This window comes from Diplotaxodon limnothrissa, linkage group LG6 (genome assembly GCF_057381915.1).
Source record: "Diplotaxodon limnothrissa isolate DT_005_m linkage group LG6, D_limnothrissa_male_GT1.1, whole genome shotgun sequence".
NCBI lineage: Eukaryota > Metazoa > Chordata > Actinopteri > Cichliformes > Cichlidae > Diplotaxodon > Diplotaxodon limnothrissa.
Window position 1 is genome coordinate 27,413,046 of NC_140601.1, and position 19,060 is coordinate 27,432,105.

The window sequence follows — 19,060 nt, forward strand, 5'->3', positions numbered from 1 at the left end:
AAATGACATTATTTGAATTATCAATATAAAAGACTCTGTTTAGTCCACGCTTTTTTTTCTTTTACAGTCATGTATGGAAGTGCATCCTTTTTGTAGCCTTAATCATCAGTAAATCCTCCCACCATCATTCCTGTAACCGTATTTTACCACATTTCTCCCTTCAACATGTCCCACACACAGAAAATGGAGTGGAACAGATCACAGTTTGAGTTTTTATGATGGTGAAGGCTCAGAAAGTACGACATCCACAAAAACAGCATGTAAACTCGAGAATGACAAGAAAATGAAACTAAAATGCAAACAGACAAAGGACAGTGACATACGAAAAGCACGCTGGTTATGTTATTCATTTATTTTTGCAACGGTTGTTCTCTGTAACTGTAAAATGGAAATACAATAAATGTGAATTAAAATTCTACCTTTAAATCACACATTTAAATACAAGAATACAAATATTAACAGAACATTCAGTCAGTTTAGTCAGAGAAGATTGTGATGTCCATTGACAGTAATTTATATTTGACAGCAAGGCCTGATGGCTACAGAACAGAGCAGGCACGATGGCAGCAGACGTGGCATTGATTAAGTCAGGCACAGAATGAAAATAAGGAGGGTGGAGGATGTAGGCGGGTTGCTGAGCAGCTTGCAGAGATAGAAGCAGCTGTAGGCAGCTTATAGCAACTGACAGCATATAAGGTGACTGTGTTCCTATCTGGAGGTGTATAAATAGGCTATGATCTATCGCCTCTTTCACCCTACTTTCTTTTACTACCCCTCTCAGTGTTTCCTCCCTCCCTTTCTCCTTCTTACCAGAAAGGCAGCAATGGCACCACCCGTTACGAATCCAGCCAGAACATCGTTCCAGTGGTTCCTGTGTTCAGTCACCCTCACCACCCCAACCAGCACAGCCAGAGACAGCAGCACCAAGCATAATGTGGGCTTCATCAGGCGGGTCCCTTTTGTCCTGAACACCAGAGTCACATACATCTGGAAAGCAGTAATATACTGAATTAGGTACATTTTTAAAATGCTATGTTATCTTAACAAAGCAAAGAGTTGAACAATGTGTTGAAAGCTCAAGCAGCAAGCTGAGATAATGCAAAATATTCTAGACACTGACTAGCTTAATAGTTCAAACAGCTTGAGTAAACCACAAGAGGCCGCACTCTGCAGGGATTTTTGAACAGCTGAGTGGTTTATCCGCAGGGAAAGCAGCATAATAAAACCACCGCAGCTGGTTTAAAGGTTCTAAAATGACAGGAGCAAGTTAATGTAATTCCAGAGAAAAGAGGCAGAAGGGTGTGCGTTCTTTTTGTCCAACTTAGTTAAGTGAACGTTTTTTACTTTATAATCTCTTACATGAACATATTTTAATTCTGAATATTCAAAACTTTGAAAGTCAGGTATAAAACTTGCCAGTTTGCAGAGGGATTGTTTTAAGAAAAGATGATTTTCGGTTTGCTATGCTCTATAAAATATATAATATTAATATAAAGACTGTGTTCAAGCTGTTTATTTCAGTATGTTCATAAAATGTAGATTTCTCTAGGGATAATCGGGAATTTTACTTCTGTTTTTTATTTGTGCACATACCTTAAAATGTGGTTGAAAGAACTACCAGGCTTAACCTTATATTTGTCATAACTGATGTAAAGTGGTAGCATTGGCTAGTGTTTGAATCCCGACACATATGATTCTGTACCCCAGGATCTCCAACGTGGAGATGGAAATGGACGGCTGCCTCGTGTTTGAGGAGCAAGTGACTCTGGGATGGTGTATAGAGCCACATGGCCATGACGAAAAGGAAGATGCACACAAATGCCAATTTAAATACAGTTTATTTTAAAGAAGAAAAGAACTTTAACTAACTATAATGGATGTAGTCAGTACAATCAGCGGTGTAAGTTAGAGCATGGGTAAAGAAATGGTTCATGCAGTGTTGTTTAGTGTAAAAATCCAAACCACAGAGCCACCCAGCAACTGAGCTCAGAGGCATTTCATAGAACGCTGGTGTGCTCAAAACATCACTTCTAGATGCAATAAATCAGAAAACTGGAGTTCTGCAGCATGTGAACCTTTCATTCTTTTCAGTGTCACTGATGGGAAACAAGCCACACCAGCCCTCCAGTGCCTGTGGTTAAGACCAGCCACACAAACAGGTTGAAAGGAAGGAAGGGTGGAGGTGGTTGTCACGGGATGAAGATCAGTTCATAGAGGTACATAGGGCCAAGACTGTGGAGGGACTTGTAGAAGATCTCATATTTATATCAGTGCACTCTATTGGGAGCCAGTGTAGGCGGAGAGTAGGGTTGATGTGCTGCCAGGATTTAGTGTGTGTCAGATCCAAGCAGCTGAAAAATACTTAACAGTGGAAAAAATAACCATGTTTTCAACCTGGTACAAAAACCTGTTTGGACATCTATACATATACAAATATATGGGGGTAGTCTATTCTATTATTAGTTTTTTAAATTACAGACTGTTGAATTACAGGTGGCTGAGGGCTCCAGCTGCGTGCTAGTGTTTACGTCAGCTATCTGAAACCAGCCATGTTTTCATTTCACTTCCTTTTGAAGCATTTTTACTGTAATTATTTGACAGATATGTATGATTAATTGCACAGCCAGTCCAAGTAACCTATACTCCAAATTTGATGAGTAAAATTATAGTATTTCATTTATATTTCTTCTGGCACAAATTGGGAGGTGTATGTGTCTGTGCAATTCACCTGTACAGTCTGTGGATGCACCTTGCTTGCCAAGCTCAGCAGCTGATAACTCAGCTCTCAGCATTAGCTAGACTTGAATAATAGTAAAAATGTTAAACAATATAAACAATATTAGTCTACTTTAAGCCACTTATCAGAAACTTTTCTGGTGCTTTGTTGTGTGTTACAGCTCTTCTAAAGACTCTTCATAAAGTAAAACCAGATCATCAGTCATCTCATCCGGTGCATCTCCCTTCACCCAGACTCAAAAAAGAAAGTCTCCTACCACCGTGTAGATGGCTGAGTAGAAGCTGAGCGCTGCATCTTTGGAGGGGAAGGATTTGCGGGCGGACACCACCAGATACGGGTTTCCTGTGCAGGCTCGGTGCTCTGCGATGTACTGCAGTGGAGACTGGCAGCCCAGAGCTGTGTAGTTTGGCTTACAGGCAGATAGGAAATGAGGCGTCTGGTTTCCTGTCACCACCTGACCGGCATTGGCAAAGATGGTGGTGGTAAAGAGGCCGAAAGAGTACACACCTGAGCGAAAGACAGACAGAGTGAAAGTGAGGGAGTGTGTACAAGAAAACAAGCACTCTCCTGGGATTTCAGCTGTTATTGTTGATTTTATGTGTTTCGCACCAAATGTGTAAGGACAAGAAAGACATTGTGGACAAAACAAGACACCCCCCATAATCTTTAGTGACAATATTGTAGTTAGTTAAATGGTCTGATTGTTCAAATCTGTATTTTCTTTGATTGTGGTAAAATAATGTGTGCCCCAGTCTCCAAAAATGACATAGTGCAGGAAGCGTAGTTATTCCTCCGTTACACCACAAGAGGGAGTATCCCCTAAAATGAGCAGCTCTAGCGGGAGTAAAGAAGCCAGCCACTACCCATAAGGCAGTGCGCCTATAAGCGTTATGTGAGACTGCAAAAGTGTGGAACGCTGTGCTATGTCCATGTATATATTTGCAGGTAAGCAGATACAAGATGGTAAATAACTTAAAATGTATCTACAGATGAGTCCACGGGGTTGCAGAGAATGTGGGAAAGTTGGCCGTTAATCCCCACTATGTGTCATTAGTATATAAGTTATTGGTAGCGATGTGAATTAGCCGTGATGCTAACGATTAGCAGCTAGATCTAATTCATTAGTTTGTGCGGAAACCTCGTGGCACTTTTGTGGATTTATACCTGTACCGGGCTGTAATCACAGCAGATATAGACTGGTGGATCACACTATCTTTTGTTTATGTTTATTTCATTGTTCCACTGTAAGAAATATTAGTGGTTTGAGTTTAAACACTACCCATAAGGCAGTGCGCCTATAAGCGTTATGTGAGACTGCAAAAGTGTGGAACGCTGTGCTATGTCCATGTATATATTTGCAGATGCAGTAAAGGCGAACTCACAAAGCCACACTGGTTTCAATTCATTTTAATTCAAGTGTGCAACAAATGACTAGACAGAAGCAGTCTTTGCTTTTATGCTTCAGAACCTCAGTCTGTCATACAGATGTGGTGAAAAAGATCACAGAGCATCAACAGAATGGGACATAAAAATAAGGCTAACGAAAATGCGTCCACAGGAGACTCATGTTAAGGACAAGGGCTTTTTGTGTTTAGTCTACATACTGTAAGATAGAGATGTAGTGGTGTGAGCCTTAATGAGGCTGCACCCCAGAGAAGAGAGGATTTATTAGTTAAAGCAGAAGAAGCTCTGATCTTTAAGACTGTGACTGACCCAGAAAACGTACGATCCTACGGAGGAGAGGGTTGAAGTAACAGCAGTCAGCCGTCACTATGGTCTTCTCCTGAGCGCCTTCTGTCTTCACAAAAAAACTGGTCACCTCCCCGATAAGAATCTGGGACACACACACACACACACACACACACACACACACACACACACACACACACACACACACACACACACACCAAGAGAGAGAGACCACAAACATTTTCATGGTGCAAAGCCAAAATTATTCATGACTGTTTCTCCCACAGCCTTGATTAAAATTTCCCCTCATCATTTGGCTGATTTTATGCTGCTAGTAAATCCCGACACCAACACCTCCCATTCCTTGTCATCAGCGAAAGTTTGTTTGCCAGCGTCTATCCGGTTTTTCCGCTCAGATTTTACTGCAACTCCATAAAATCATGGATGGACTGGTTATGTCACACAAGTTAACAAGCTCGGTCTGAAAGATAAGATCAATCAAACCCATTTTATATGACTTTCTTGAAATGCTTAAAATCTATGAGCAAACGCTTTAGCTCACACTGATCGCACCCTATCACCCATCACTGTATATATCAGTATTTTTACATTCCAAAACTCATTTGAAGAGCGCACACCCAGAGCATCTGGCAGCTGTTTGAAAAGCACTTTTAAGTCAAAGCAGCAGGACCTTGATCTCTTTTGACAGGAGAATAAATTGACTAAACACTATAATACACACTCCAGGACACCATTAAACTCTGCACACTGAACCTGTCTTATCAGGGGACCTCCGCTGACAGAAGCATGGGTATATGTAGGTTGCCTGCTCATACAATATGCGTGGCCCAGGGCCAAAATGGCATCCCCGGGCGTGTTCTCAGAGCGTGTTCTGGGGAGCTTGCAGGAGTGCTCACAGACATATTCAATCTGTCCTTGGCCCACGCTGTGGTACCGGCCTGCTTCAAATCCACCTCCATCGTCCCGATACCCAAAAACTCCAACCCATCTTGCCTCAATGATTACCGCCCAGTAGCACTCACCCCCATCATCACTAAGTGCTTAGAGCGACTGGTCCTAGCACACTTCAAATCCTGTCTCCCCCCCACCCTGGACCCCCACCAAATCGCATACCGCCGGAACAGGAGCACAGAGGATGCAGTCTCCATCGCACTGCACTCTGTCCTCTCACACCTGGACAACAACAACAACACCTACGCCAGAATGCTGTTTATAGACTTCAGTTCAGCATTCAATACAATCCACCCCTCACAACTCATCAGGAAACTGACAGACCTGGGTATCAGTTCCCTCATCTGCAAATGGTTACTGGACTTCCTGACCAACCGCCCCCAACATGTCCGGCTGGATAACCGCTGCTCATCTACCATCACAATGAACACCGGTGTACCACAAGGCTGTGTGATGAGCCCTTTCCTCTACTCCCTCTTCACCCACGACTGCAGACCTGCTGATGGTTCCAACACCATCATTAAGTTTGCAGATGACACCACGGTGATTGGCCTCATCAGTGACAACGATGAGGCCGCCTACAGGGAGGAGGTGGATCGTCTGGCTGAGTGGTGCGACAGAAACAACCTGCTGCTTAACACCGAGAAGACCAAGGAGCTCATCGTGGACTACAGGAGGAATGCTGACCCACATCCACCCATCCACATTAAGGGGACGGCTGTGGAGCGTGTGAGCAGCTTCAAGTTCCTGGGAGTCCACATCTCCGAGGATCTCACCTGGACGACCAACTGCTCCAAGCTGGTCAAGAAGGCTCACCAGCGCCTCTTCTTCTTGAGGACTCTGAGGAAGAACCACCTGTCCTCAGACATCCTGGTGAACTTCTATCACTGCACCATCGAGAGCATCCTGACCAACTGTATAACAGTCTGGTACGGGAACTGCTCTGCCTCGGACCGGAAGGCGTTGCAGAGGGTCGTGAAAACTGCCCAGCGCATCGCCGGAGCACCACTTCCTGCCATAAAAGACATCTACAGGAAGCGGTGTCTGAAAAGGGCTGGGAAAATCATCAAAGACCCCAGTCACCCATCACATGGACTCTTCACCCTCCTGCCCTCTGGGAGGCGCCACAGGAGCCTCCGGACTAAGACCACCAGGTACCGGAACAGCTTCTTCCCCACAGCTGTCAGACTCCTGAACTCTGCCTCCTGACATCTGACCCACGTTAAACTCATGGACTGAACATACACACACCCACAATGGACAACTGTACCCTCAAACACAATAATAACATGGACTGAACCACCACTCACAACCACTAGCACTTTATATAGCCTCTGTAGGAATTATATCTCACTTATCTTAACTGCACTACTGTATAGCTCTGTGTAAATAATCATTCTGTACATTCGATAATCTTTAATCCTACAACTGTTTACAACTTGCATAGTTCACATTTCTGTATAGCTGTATATCCCAGATTCTGTAAAGTTATTTATTTCATATTCTGTATAGTTTTTCATATTTATATCCTGTTCATATCCTGTACATAGCTTGTACTCACTACAGCCTGTACATACTTATAGTTATAGAATATTCACAACATACTTCATACCGTGTACATTATAACATACCATAATAGACCCATTTCTGTAATATACTCACATATCTATATTATTGCTAATATATATTGTAATATATCTATATCACTAAAGCACTTCTGGATGGATGCAAACTGCATTTCGTTGCCCTGTACCTGTGCATGTGCAATGACAATAAAGTTGAATTCTATTCTATTCTATTCTAAAAGCGTGGGACGATGCTAATGCACTAAAGCTCATTGCCCTTAGTGTGGCAGATGAAGGCTGGGGTTTGTGTTACGGAGTAAGAATTACCAATAGAGGACTCGGTGTGACATGTAGTAGCGTGTGTGCCACCATAAATTATCTGTTTGCAGCATAATGTCACCTGAGTGCCGCAAAGCTATGCAGCAGGGGTGTGCAGGTTGAGAGTGTTGCTCCTGCATCCCTGCGATCACCTTCAAAGTTTAGCATGAAAATGAAGACGATCTACTACAGAGTTCTAACTATTTATCGAGATTAATTCAGCAAAAAGTGTAAATTCATTTTGCCTGAAGAGAGTTCTAGTCCCAGGAATTTTTCTTCTTAGTGGAAATTTTTCCCTTTCAAAGCAGTCCTAATGTTTGCCATCCCGTCCCTCTGAGCTATCGAGGAAATCCATTTAATGATAGTATATTGTATAGTGCTAAGTGCAAGTGATCCTGGATCTACATCAGAAGAGCTGGCGTGTGACTGAATAATAGATGAATAATAGATAAGGAATTAAAAAAATCTTTTAAAACAAGTATCGTAAGATAAATCTGTCTCAGGATGGACGATAAAGTTTTGATTTTTCAGAACTGAGTACTGGTACTGATGCTAGAGTGAGTGACAGGTGTGGGTAGGTAGAGCTATGTGTCAGAATGGAGCTGCTGTCAGTTACTGACCTTATGTGCACATCATTTCTGTGGACGTGATGGCTGTATGACACATTTATTCAGTATTTATTTATTTATAAAGTTTTGTTATGTATGTAAGTGTGTTACGGTCATTCTTTGGGTCCGGATTTTCTCTAGCTGCTCTTGTGCACTGACTTGACATGTATGCGTGCACATGGCAGATTTCACCCTGTTGTGTTGCTTTCAGGCAGAGACTTGTACTCATTCATCCTATCCTGCGATGTCTCCTGCAGAGATTTAGGTGACACCCACCTGTCTCATAGTGCAAGCTTCTTGTCATTTTACTGAGGCAGAGATGTTGACTTGATATATAAAACTCTTTTTTTCCACATGAAGAAATACAATATAACAGGTAAAGCAGTTACATGTAAATTTCAGCCTGATGCCCAAACTTAAAAAGCTCTATCAAGCCTCTGTTGGTGGTCGTAAAACTTGGATCACAGTGAGTTTCACTGAGAAAGCAACACTACAAAGGAAAGGCTTTCTTGTATTTGGTTTAAAACATATGGTCAGAATCCACAGAGGCCGTGGCAGAGCTTTAGAGAGGAGGAAATGAAAGCAGTCTTTCTTTGATTCTCTGAACTGAACTTGGGCGTTGCTATAAAACTGAAAGAGAGCATCTGTCTGACAGGAACATGTGTAGTGAGGTAATTATTTAGGTTGCAAGGCAATACAAAGATTTAAGCCATCACAAGGAACTACCTTTGTAGTGTTTCTACAGTAGGATCATGATAAAACTCTTCTAATGTATTCCTGTGACTTGGCTGTGTGAAGTGAGTGTGGGGAGAATATGTAGAAGACCGGAGGAGACAGCACCACTGATGATAGATACAGTAGCTAGCAGCCAACAAGGCAGGAGGCAAAGAGACTTGCAAATGGTGCTGGCAAATAATCATTGTGAAGCTGAGATTACAGATTAAAGAGGTCTATAACAACATAATTAAAACTATCAAGAGGCTCAATCTACAATTCTCAAATTAGTTTTAGCAGCTTTCTTTCTAGTGTGGAGTGCAAAAAAGATTTTCTTTTGTTTGCTTTTGTTTTTATAACAAATCAAGGAAGCATGCCACGTGTGTGGTTTACGAGTGCTCTGGCTGCCACTAGCACGACCACAAAAAGGAAGACATCTCTGCAGGGCAGCAGGATGTGTAAGCAGCGTCACACAGACCTTATAAAGAACAGCATGCGCTAATTGGGTGCAGCGCGTTATTTGGCTATTTTTAAACTTCAGCAAAACCCACAGAAGACAGCTGCATCCCTATTTGTACATATTACACACACACTGTGTCTCGAATCTCATAATTCCATACTTATGCTCACACCATTAAGTGCCTACGCGCATTTGCGCTGACAATTATATGGCTACATTAAGTTCTCTATGAGAACGCAAATGGTGGAGTGGTGCAGTATACATTTCTAATCTTTAATGGTTGCCATCTTGACAATGTTGCAAAAACTTTCAGCGTGTAGAAGCAGGACACAGCAGCTGTTACGGCCATCAACTTATCTCCATGACCAAAAAACTTCTTTTATTTAAATGGAGAGAGAAAGAGCGTAAAAAAGAAAAAAAAAAACAAGGTGAAATGGGTTTGGGCCAGAGAAACAATGGGGTCTTGGACCCAGAAACTCCTGCCCTGAAGAAAGAAAACGAAACTAACAAGTACAGCTGCAGAAAAACAGACTTCCAGGACCGCCATCCCAGCCATCAATCATGCCATGAGAAAGAAAGAAGAGATAAGTAAGGGAGAGGAACAGAAAAGAGGAAAAGTGGATAGAGGAAACAAATACAAAGGAAAGAGCATGTAACACTGAGCTAACTGTAAAAAACAACAGTGAAGGTGGTTGTGCTGGCTCACAGAACATCACATGTGTTGTGCACATTCAGACCTCCAGAAACCTGTTCTAAAAGGTGTGTTTGTGACATTCAGTAATAAGCTGGTAAACCTAAGGGATGGATGTTTTTTTTTTAATATATAAATAAGGACAAGTAGTTACAATTAAAGATCAAATCAAATCACGGTGCTATCAAGTCACTGAAAGGATTAAATAAATTAGAATACCATCATCTTAATCACTAATACATCCACAATTATAGCATCTTCGTTGTCTTTAAAGGTCACCAAGCTGGAATCTAGTGTAACACAATAAATATCCATCCACGCCTCCAGCTGGCATTTTCTGTTTAGCCACTGATGTTACGCATGTTTTTTTTCTTATTCATTAATGTTAAATTGTCATCTTCATTTCAGAAGAATCCAGTTCTAACTTCACAAATGCTCACAAACTGCAGAAACTAGCACAACCATCATTTCTGGTAAGAGGACAACTAAATCTGTTCAAGACAATCCACCTCACAACTGAATACTTAGTGAAGATGCACAAACAAATATCCTAATTAAGACTATACAAATTTCCACTCAAACAACCACCTGGTTTAATTCTTTCTTATTTCTAACAGCAAATGACATTTTGTGTAATTACTGAGGGAATATTAATCGTGCACAGCTTCCTCAGACAGCATACCGAGGTTACACAAACAGTGTTACTTAATGAATACTGATTTGTCAGTATATGCCTCAGAAAATCTTTGTTACAGACCCACCTCTATATTTTTTTTAAAACATTACATAGCTTTTCAGATTGCACAGGAACAAAAACAATTCAGGAATTTATGTGTCTGCTATCTTATTTATATTCCACAGCATTGAACTCAAGTTTCTTGATGATCCCTTGAAGGCAACATCAAACTGAAGGAAAATAAAATACAGTTAGGCTGAAGGGCATGTGGGAAGACAGAGTGGAGGACACTTGTTGAAGCATGTATTTGAACGTTTACGTTTAAATAAAATATTCATTTCTGATGTGATAGCAGTGCAATGTTCAGTGCTTTAGGAAGTGTGGTGTTTCATACAAAGCTGCAGCTACAGCTAACAACTGAATGGGCTTGTTACCCCTTCCTCTGCCATGTTTTTCCTCCCCCTAATTCTCACTGTGAGAAAATCAAGACTGCACACCAATTAGGGAAGTGGTTGCCATATCCACTCCATTATCATTATTTTTTCCCGCTACTCCAAAGCTGTGTTCACACTGACATTCACAGGAAGGGTTCCAACTGAATTGTTATCCCCTACATGTCTCCTGCTGTCATCAGAATTATGTGGTTTCAATCCTTTTCCCCCACACCGACCTCACTAAAAGTAACTTCCTGCTGCTCCACAAAACCCCGACTTTAATCACAGTGAAACTTCTGAACGGAAATTTTAAAAAGTAGTCTTGGTTTTCCCCAGCTTTTAACAAAGAAGTCTCTTCATAGTAATCAGTAGGTAGTCCAGCTCCACCAGGACTGTACATCAATATGTGGCATTGCAAGAAGGTTTGCTACTGTTGCAGCACAGTCTCAAGAGTGTGGCAGTTTTATCAGGACACATGCTGTAACACAAGGACAGAGCACCACAGCAGACTTACCAGTGTTGGGATTTTCTGGCGAATGCTGATTGAGCTGCGAAGTGTGAGCACAGGACCCACTAAGGATGTTAGCACTTGTTAGCCACCCTCATAAAGACTATTTCTCAGAGTCTGATTAGGAACATGCACATTAGTAACCTGCTGGAAGCAATTTTGTGCCTCCTCTTCTTCCTCGCACAAAGGAGCAGAAACTGGTCCTACTACCACTCTGTCACCCCAGCTCTACTCATGTAATGGCACATCTCCTGCTAAACCACTTCCTTTTTGGTTGTCTTGTTGCTTGTCCAGTCACTTTCATTTGCACTGGGAGGAAATAAAATGGATTCACAATGGTTTCTGCTTCCTAACTGAACAGACTGACATCCATGAAGTTTTGTGTAACACTGTGATGATCAAGTATTAACTTAATTTTGTTGAACAAGGTATGTTTGAAACATAGTAATATACAGTACCTTATTATCACAGCACATATATCAAAGCTACACTTATAAATACTTTATAATAAAAAGACATGGGGATTGTTTGCAGTTTGAGAGGGCTCCCCTCAGTGATACAGAGTTAATTTGTATTTGTCTCATTGTCATAGCTTTCCAACATTTCCAACGATACAAAATAAAATTCCCCATATTCAGCCTGTTCAGCTACAAACAGCAGGCACACAGTTAGCAGCTATGGGCTCAGGAGAGACAGCAAGGTGTTGACTAATCAGTAAATCTGTGGTTTGATCCCCAGCTCATCCAGTATGTATTCTGTAGAGTCCCCAGGCAAGATACTGCACACGAAACTGCCTCAGATACATCCATGAGTTTGATGTTCGTGCATGTGTGCGTGATAGATAAAGTGCTTAAAGTCTGCAGAATAAAGTGCTGTGTGACTTTTTTTTTTTTTTTTTGGATTGCAAAAGCGTTAAAAAGGTCACTCAGTTTACATAGTCCAGCATTTAACAGAGTCACATATTTCTCTTAGTAGTTAATGGATGCTTTCAGATTAAACAGTTATAAAAGAGAATGAATAATGGAATTAATATTGCCAAGTATATTACCTCAAATGAATGCTAATGTTGTTTTTTTAATGGTAGTTGCTAGCTGTGTAAATAGGCACCTGTTGTTGGTTGTTGATAATATACTAGTACTGTGCTTTTACTGAATGAAGAGAGACCTGGCATCATGGCAGCAAAAATTCAAAAACACATGCACCACATAACAATTAAAACAAATACAATATTCTGTACCAGTATGTGAGAAATATACAATAACAGATCATTAAGAGCGACGTTAAAAACAATCACTGAAAGAGTGATGCCAGGTCTCTCTTGGAAATGAGATTTTTAAATAATAAATAAAGGATTAATAATATTATCACAGGTTTAAATGTGTGGTGTGCAACACATGTGCATGTTTTTGCTTATCCTTGCAGTCGATCACTTTCTCTCTTAGACTGTAATTCTCACTCACAAATATCTTTTTTTTACTTGTTGTATCAGTAAAAAGTCCTATTTTTTTTTTCCACAATAGGCTCTAAAAATCTGGTAGTGCCGTACCCTAATCCTTCTCCACCAATAGGATTCCTTTCCTCTTCAGCTCAGGTAAACCAGTCTTTGCTTGCTAACAAAAGATGCACTGGGTGGGTCATTGCACTGTGTTCTGAGGATGGTTTTGCCCAGGTGTGACCGGTCACCTTGCCCAGCTTTCACATTGCAAACAGGAGTTCAGAGCTCTTTCAGAACCCACACATTGCACACGACTATGTCAGCACGAATCTCTTGCTGCATAGTCAATTGAGAGAGTGAGCAAACACTAAAGATGGACATGGATGGACAAACCAACTGTCTGCCTGCTTCTCTTCCGCAGGAACACTGAAGCATTAATTCAGCAATATGCCTCCATCCCAGGCTGCTCATGCAAACGAGCAGACCGCTTATTTTGCAGCACTACTTGTTGATGTAAAGGGTGCCAGACTATGAATGTGGCCATGAAATGGACAGTCGGGCCACTTACAAATATCCTGATGGGCTCTTGCATTTGTTCTATATCAGCAATGAAAAAAAGAAAAGGCTCTTAAACCAGACAAAGCTAAACGCTGCAAGGTAGGAACATTTAGGGCGAAAAAATACACGCTACCGTAAAGCATACACACACAGACACGGATGAACATATCACTGATATTTATAACTAGTCTGTCACTTATTACATCAACCAGTGGAGCTAAGCTACAGAATGAGCGGTCTGGTGCTTTGTATGAACAGGATGGCCCATCATGGAGAAAAATCCTTGGTTGAATTGTTGCTCAGTATTCGGCAGGTGCGCCACATCGGAAATGCAACTGCAGACACAAAATTTAAAACTGCACACTATTAAAAAAATAAATAAATACAGAGAGATTTATCTGATGCTGATAGACTTACTCAACATTGTGTGCAAGGATTGGCACATACCCAATGCTTATTTACATACATACAATACCACACTCTAGATTTAACTTTTGTCACACAGAAGTATTTCCAGGCTTCCAGTGTATCAGTGATAGCAGCCAGTACTGAGTGTGTAAAATGCAATTGAACAGTTGCAATGTAAAAAAAACAGCTGAAACAAAGTTAATGTATGGAAAAGTATACTGAAAACACACAGTTTGCTGTCAGTATAAATGACATTAATACATAGAGAAAGCTTGAAAATGCTTTATAATCAAGCAGCAAGATCTTCTGTCAGCATGATTTGATTCTGACAACAACTTCATGTCAGCAGAATTTCTGTGAAACTTCAAAACTCTGCTAAAGCAGCAACAGTATATTCCTCTCGCATTTACAGCAATGCAAATTAAACCCATAGAAGATATCGCAATCGTAATCTCTGCTTTTTAGCAATAGCAAATACTCAACCACAACCACACACATATGGTCAACCAAGCCAAAAGAGAGAGAGAGAAAAAGAAGGTTGGTGCAAATATGAAAAGGGTGAAATATTAGGCTACGTTCACACTGCAGGCGAAAGCGCATCAAATCCGATTTTTTTGACCCTATGCGACCCATATCCGATCATGCTATGACAGTGTGAACGGCGCAAATCCGATATTTTCAAATCCGATCTGGGTCACTTTCGTATGTGGTACTGAATCCGATACATATCCGATGTTTTAGAAAGCGACTGCTGTTTGAACGGTCAAGTCGCATTAAATCCACCTTTTACGTCACCGACACAAGACTGAAGCCAATTATCAGCGCCAGAGAAGCGCCCGAGAAGACATCGCGAACGCTTCCTGGCCATCCAGTGTAGATGTTAGTGAAACTGTTGGGAAGACAATGTGAACATTTTATTTGTACTGTAATCTGCAGATTCTGACAGAAATCTGCAGCTATCATTTGAAGCACCGCTCCTCTCTTAAACAGCAATAAGGATAATTATTAGGTTATTTACATTATTATGTAAATAACAAAAGAACTTAAAGCAAAAATTGGGAAACGAAGTCCGAAGTCTGCATATTAAGGGCCATCAGTCAAACAATACTGTTGCTCTGGGTCTAAACAGAGCTCGTTGTGTGTGACAGCTTCTTTTGCGCATGCGGGCCGCTTTGAGCGTTCACACTAGAGCGCGTTTGCTGTCGCATTTTATTTGTAGTGTGAACGAGCAGACAAAAAAATCGGATTTGATCAAAAAATCGGAATTGAGCATTAAGACCTGCAGTGTGAACGTAGCCTTATTATCCGACAAACAGATAGTAAAGCAGGTGACAAGCTTTGTGAGGAGGTTCCAGTTTAGAGGAAGGTAATGAGGTGAAACAGCATTCAGAAATACAAAGCAACTGATTCCAAGCTAATAATCTGACTCTAATGGTGCTAAGCATCGTTGGGTAATTTGAAAGTATTTGTGAGGTTCAATGAATTTGTTAAGATCAGAACAATGTGGATGGGAGCTGCCAGACTGCCAGCATGCAGCCCAAAGCAAAATATAACCTGCTTTCCATGCTTTAGGTGTCTGGTGCCATTATGTTGATTGAAAATCAATCTGATTGTTTATGGGTTGCTTTCAAAGCCATCATGAGGTCTATCTGAAAGGTATTTTTGAGGCAACACATACCATATGTATTCATGCAAAAGTGGGATATAGTATAACAAATTCCGACATGCACTGATTTGATTTGATTTAGGAGACTCCAAATGAGCAAGGCTAGGCTGTAACAGTATGAAAACACAAGTACACGAGACAGGTGTCTGAGTCCTGCCAACATTAACTTTAATTCGCACAGTCTTGGTGGACTGAAAATCCACTGAAGCAATGTGAAAATCTGACTTGGCAGTCAGTTAGTTTTGAGCAGATGTTGGCTGTTTTCTGGAGGCAGTTGCTGTGTTTTTTAGGCCATATTTATTTTTTTGTAGGACTATTCAGGGAGGGATAAAAGAGTTCTCAGGTAGTGAGAGGAGATGGCAGGATACAGGCAGGCATTTGTGTGAAAAATACCTGAAGAGAGATAACGCAACAGGGTGTGGGAATGAGACGACACGGAGATAGTGGAGGGCAGAACATGGGGTAGCAGAGAGGGGCACTAAAAAGAGAAATGATGAATGAGTGTCACAAATTGCCCTCTCCTGTCACAGAGACCAAACAACCTTCTTTGTTGAGAAAATAGGCACATTTATTCATGTGTTGTGCACAAATGTGTAGGTGTCTGTGTACAGCAAAACCCGTTAGTGTGACTTTGCGAGTCAGGGAGTAGCTGTGGAGTCTTTGATGTGCAGCCCTGACAACTAGAGGTTGAAAAAGTTATAAGGACATCCAGGGAAACAGAGGTGGCACAGGAATGAGAACATGAATGTGTTCGCTCAAAGTGAGGGAACAAAATCAAGAGGCTGAGTTGATCTTAATTGGCGTTTTGGGCTCTCTGTGACCAGTTTTGGGTGTAACGTAAATGGTAAATGGTCTGTATTTGTATAGCGCTTTACTTGGTCCTAAGGACCCCAAAGCGCTTTACACTATACACAATCATCCACCCATTCACACACACATTCACACACTGGTGATGGTAAGCTACAGTGTAGCCACAGCCGCCCTGGGGCGCACTGACAGAGGCGAGGCTGCCGGACACTGGCGCCACCAGGCCCTCTGACCACCACCAGTGGGCAACTGGTGAAGTGCCTTGCCCAAGGACACAACGACCGAGACTGTCTGAGAAAATGCGGTCCGTTACTGTTTTTCAACAAACAGAAGGTTGAAGCTGTGTTCAGCTTACCGCATCTTATATACATACAATCACATGAGTGCTGCTGTTTGAGTGAGGAAGAGTAAAGTAGTTGTGGTAAGCCAGTCACATGACCACTTAAAGACAAAGCAACAAGGTGATATATACCAGCTTTCAAATTGTGTAGATAGAGTCAAAACCAGAGTCATGATACAAATGACTCTGGTTTTTCCCTCAAAGCTTAGTCGCGTTTACTGTCTAAGGACAGCGCTAGCAAGCACTCTGTGCTTATGAGAGAGAAAAAAACACAACAGGGGACGTTTTAGGAGTGACGGAGAGAGAGAGAGAGAGAGAGAGGGAGAGACAGCAGAAAAAGAGAGAGAGCGAGTTTTGAGATGTGAGAGATTTGTGTTTAGCGTGTTTGGAGTGTGTAGTTAATGCGTTGTCTTGTGTAGTTAGTGTGTAGTGTTGTGGATAGTTTTGTGTTGTGTGTCAGAACAATGAGGCAACTGCTGTCTCCAGGTAGAAACAGGAGTGATACGCCTGCTGCTGTCAGACCTGCAGATATCAGGCTGTGATGTTCTCCTTCATAGTGGACAGAAATGATTTTTTTGGAGTGGCACAAATAATTTGTGTGGCATCTTATTTAATGCAGAACAGCTGATTTGTTCTGTAAATAGTTTGAAATGGTTATTTAAAAAATTGAGGTAAAAGGTAAATGGATGCAAATAACTTTGTTTGCAAAACTTGTGCATAGGATTTTAAAATTGAAGATTTACATTTGCATTTAAAGTTATGAAATATGATTCACTAAACATGTTTGTGGTTGTTACAGTAAAAAAAAGAAAACTTTTTCTACTCTGATTTTACGATTTTTGTCTGATTTTATTGTGGTAATACAGTATATCAAAATGAAAACACAACTGTAAATTCAGACATGTGAGGTTGTGCTGAAAAGAATGATACCAAACAAGGCAAAGTAAATTCCTTTTTAAAGGTAAAATGTGGAGGGAAAATCAAAAGTAGTTAAAAATGGCCAATTATACCCTGGACCCCAGAGGGTTAAACGTTTTTTTAAAGTAACGCAATAGTTACTTTTCAAGTAATTAATTACTTTTAGAATATTGTAACTCAGTTACTAACTCAGTTACTTTTTTGAAGAAGTAACTAGTAACTATAATTAATTACTTTTTCAAAGTAACTTGCCCAGCTAGAGCCTGAACTTCAACAGGTAACTAAAGCAGTGACGAGCAGTCAGGCTTGAAGCCTCCATTTCTGCTTGTTCATGCTTCTAAAGAATCACTGTGGAATTTGCTTTGTAGGAAGTGTCTTTGTGCTGGTGTTCATATGTAAAAACTGAAGAAAAGATGGTACGTGTATCCTCATTAGGATAGGAATTTGTGTTGGTGTGTGAGCCTGTAGCCTGAGATTTCTATTGTTAGCTGGTTATTATGTACGTGTTTCAGGTCATTTTAAAGAGAAACAAAAACGTAACGAGTACTCGTGGCTTTCTCTGCTTTTAATTATGCTACGTACTTCATTACTTTTCTTGAGTAACAACCAAAACACTGCCTGGGTCTGAGTGACAGCTGATTGTGGGATGTGCTTTTGCCTGCTTTTGTAAGCATGACTCTGCACACTCATTCTTGCTTCACAAGCGAGCGAACATCAAAAAGGATGAAAGGGTGATCGTTATTATTTTAACATCAGAGAAAAACAGCCTGTTGAAAACCTAATTTTTCAGAAATGTATTGTAAGACAACGGAGCCGTTAACAGGCATCTAATCGTCAGCTTTGTCTGTAAAGGCAGGACCTGCAAACTCATGTTTTTCTGTAACATCAGATGTATCCAGGGTGTTCAGTCAAGCGTCACTTTCAATTTCTCAGCCCCTCCGCAAAGAAATATACGAGAGCTCCTTCAAAAACAGACATCATATCACACACAGACACACAATATACGTAGAAAACAGACACACACACTCGTTCGCAGGATGCACTGTGAGTAACAACAATCAGGAATCAGTGATGCAGCATTAAATGTTGGTTTGACGTCACGACGTATAAAAAGCATGTAAAGCTTGAGGCAGAGTGTGAAAATGTAAACCGATGCATCCATTCCTTCCCTTTTTTTTGTTCCAGATTTGCGAGGACTTTTCTTCGCTAACACCTCGGGCACATTGTGAGAAAACAGTAAATTTAGCTATCCATTTACACCGTGAAATGCTCAGAGTGACTCACATTTGATGCAGTGCTACATTCCTGCTCTATGTATTTACGGTTTGTGTCTATAACGCGTGTCTTGATAGATGTCCTTTACAATTATCCACAGTTTAAAAATGATATAATGCTGAAAACGGCTCTTCGTTGGTTAATGTGGAAAGAAGCAAATTGAAAGAAAAAAGCCTTCATAAGGATTACACTCAATCTACATAAGCCTTCTGCAAATATCACATGACATCTGTTGACACTGCAAGCCCAGTGCTCTACTTTAAACACACACGCACGCAGAT

At 41.1% G+C, this 19,060-nt stretch overlaps 1 protein-coding gene across 1 annotated transcript in view; it reads right to left on the minus strand.

Annotated features, from left to right (window-relative positions):
• The window catches only part of LOC146630728 (phospholipid phosphatase-related protein type 5-like), a 63,452-nt gene that overhangs the window by 2,476 nt on the left and 41,916 nt on the right, over positions 1–19,060 (minus strand). The window contains exons 4-6 of the mRNA XM_085356062.1: positions 4,451–4,571; positions 2,994–3,244; positions 811–987 (exon numbers count right to left, since the gene is read on the minus strand). Of these exons, the coding sequence (XP_085212188.1) occupies positions 811–987; positions 2,994–3,244; positions 4,451–4,571 (549 nt within the window). The remainder of the gene's footprint in view (positions 1–810; positions 988–2,993; positions 3,245–4,450; positions 4,572–19,060) is intronic.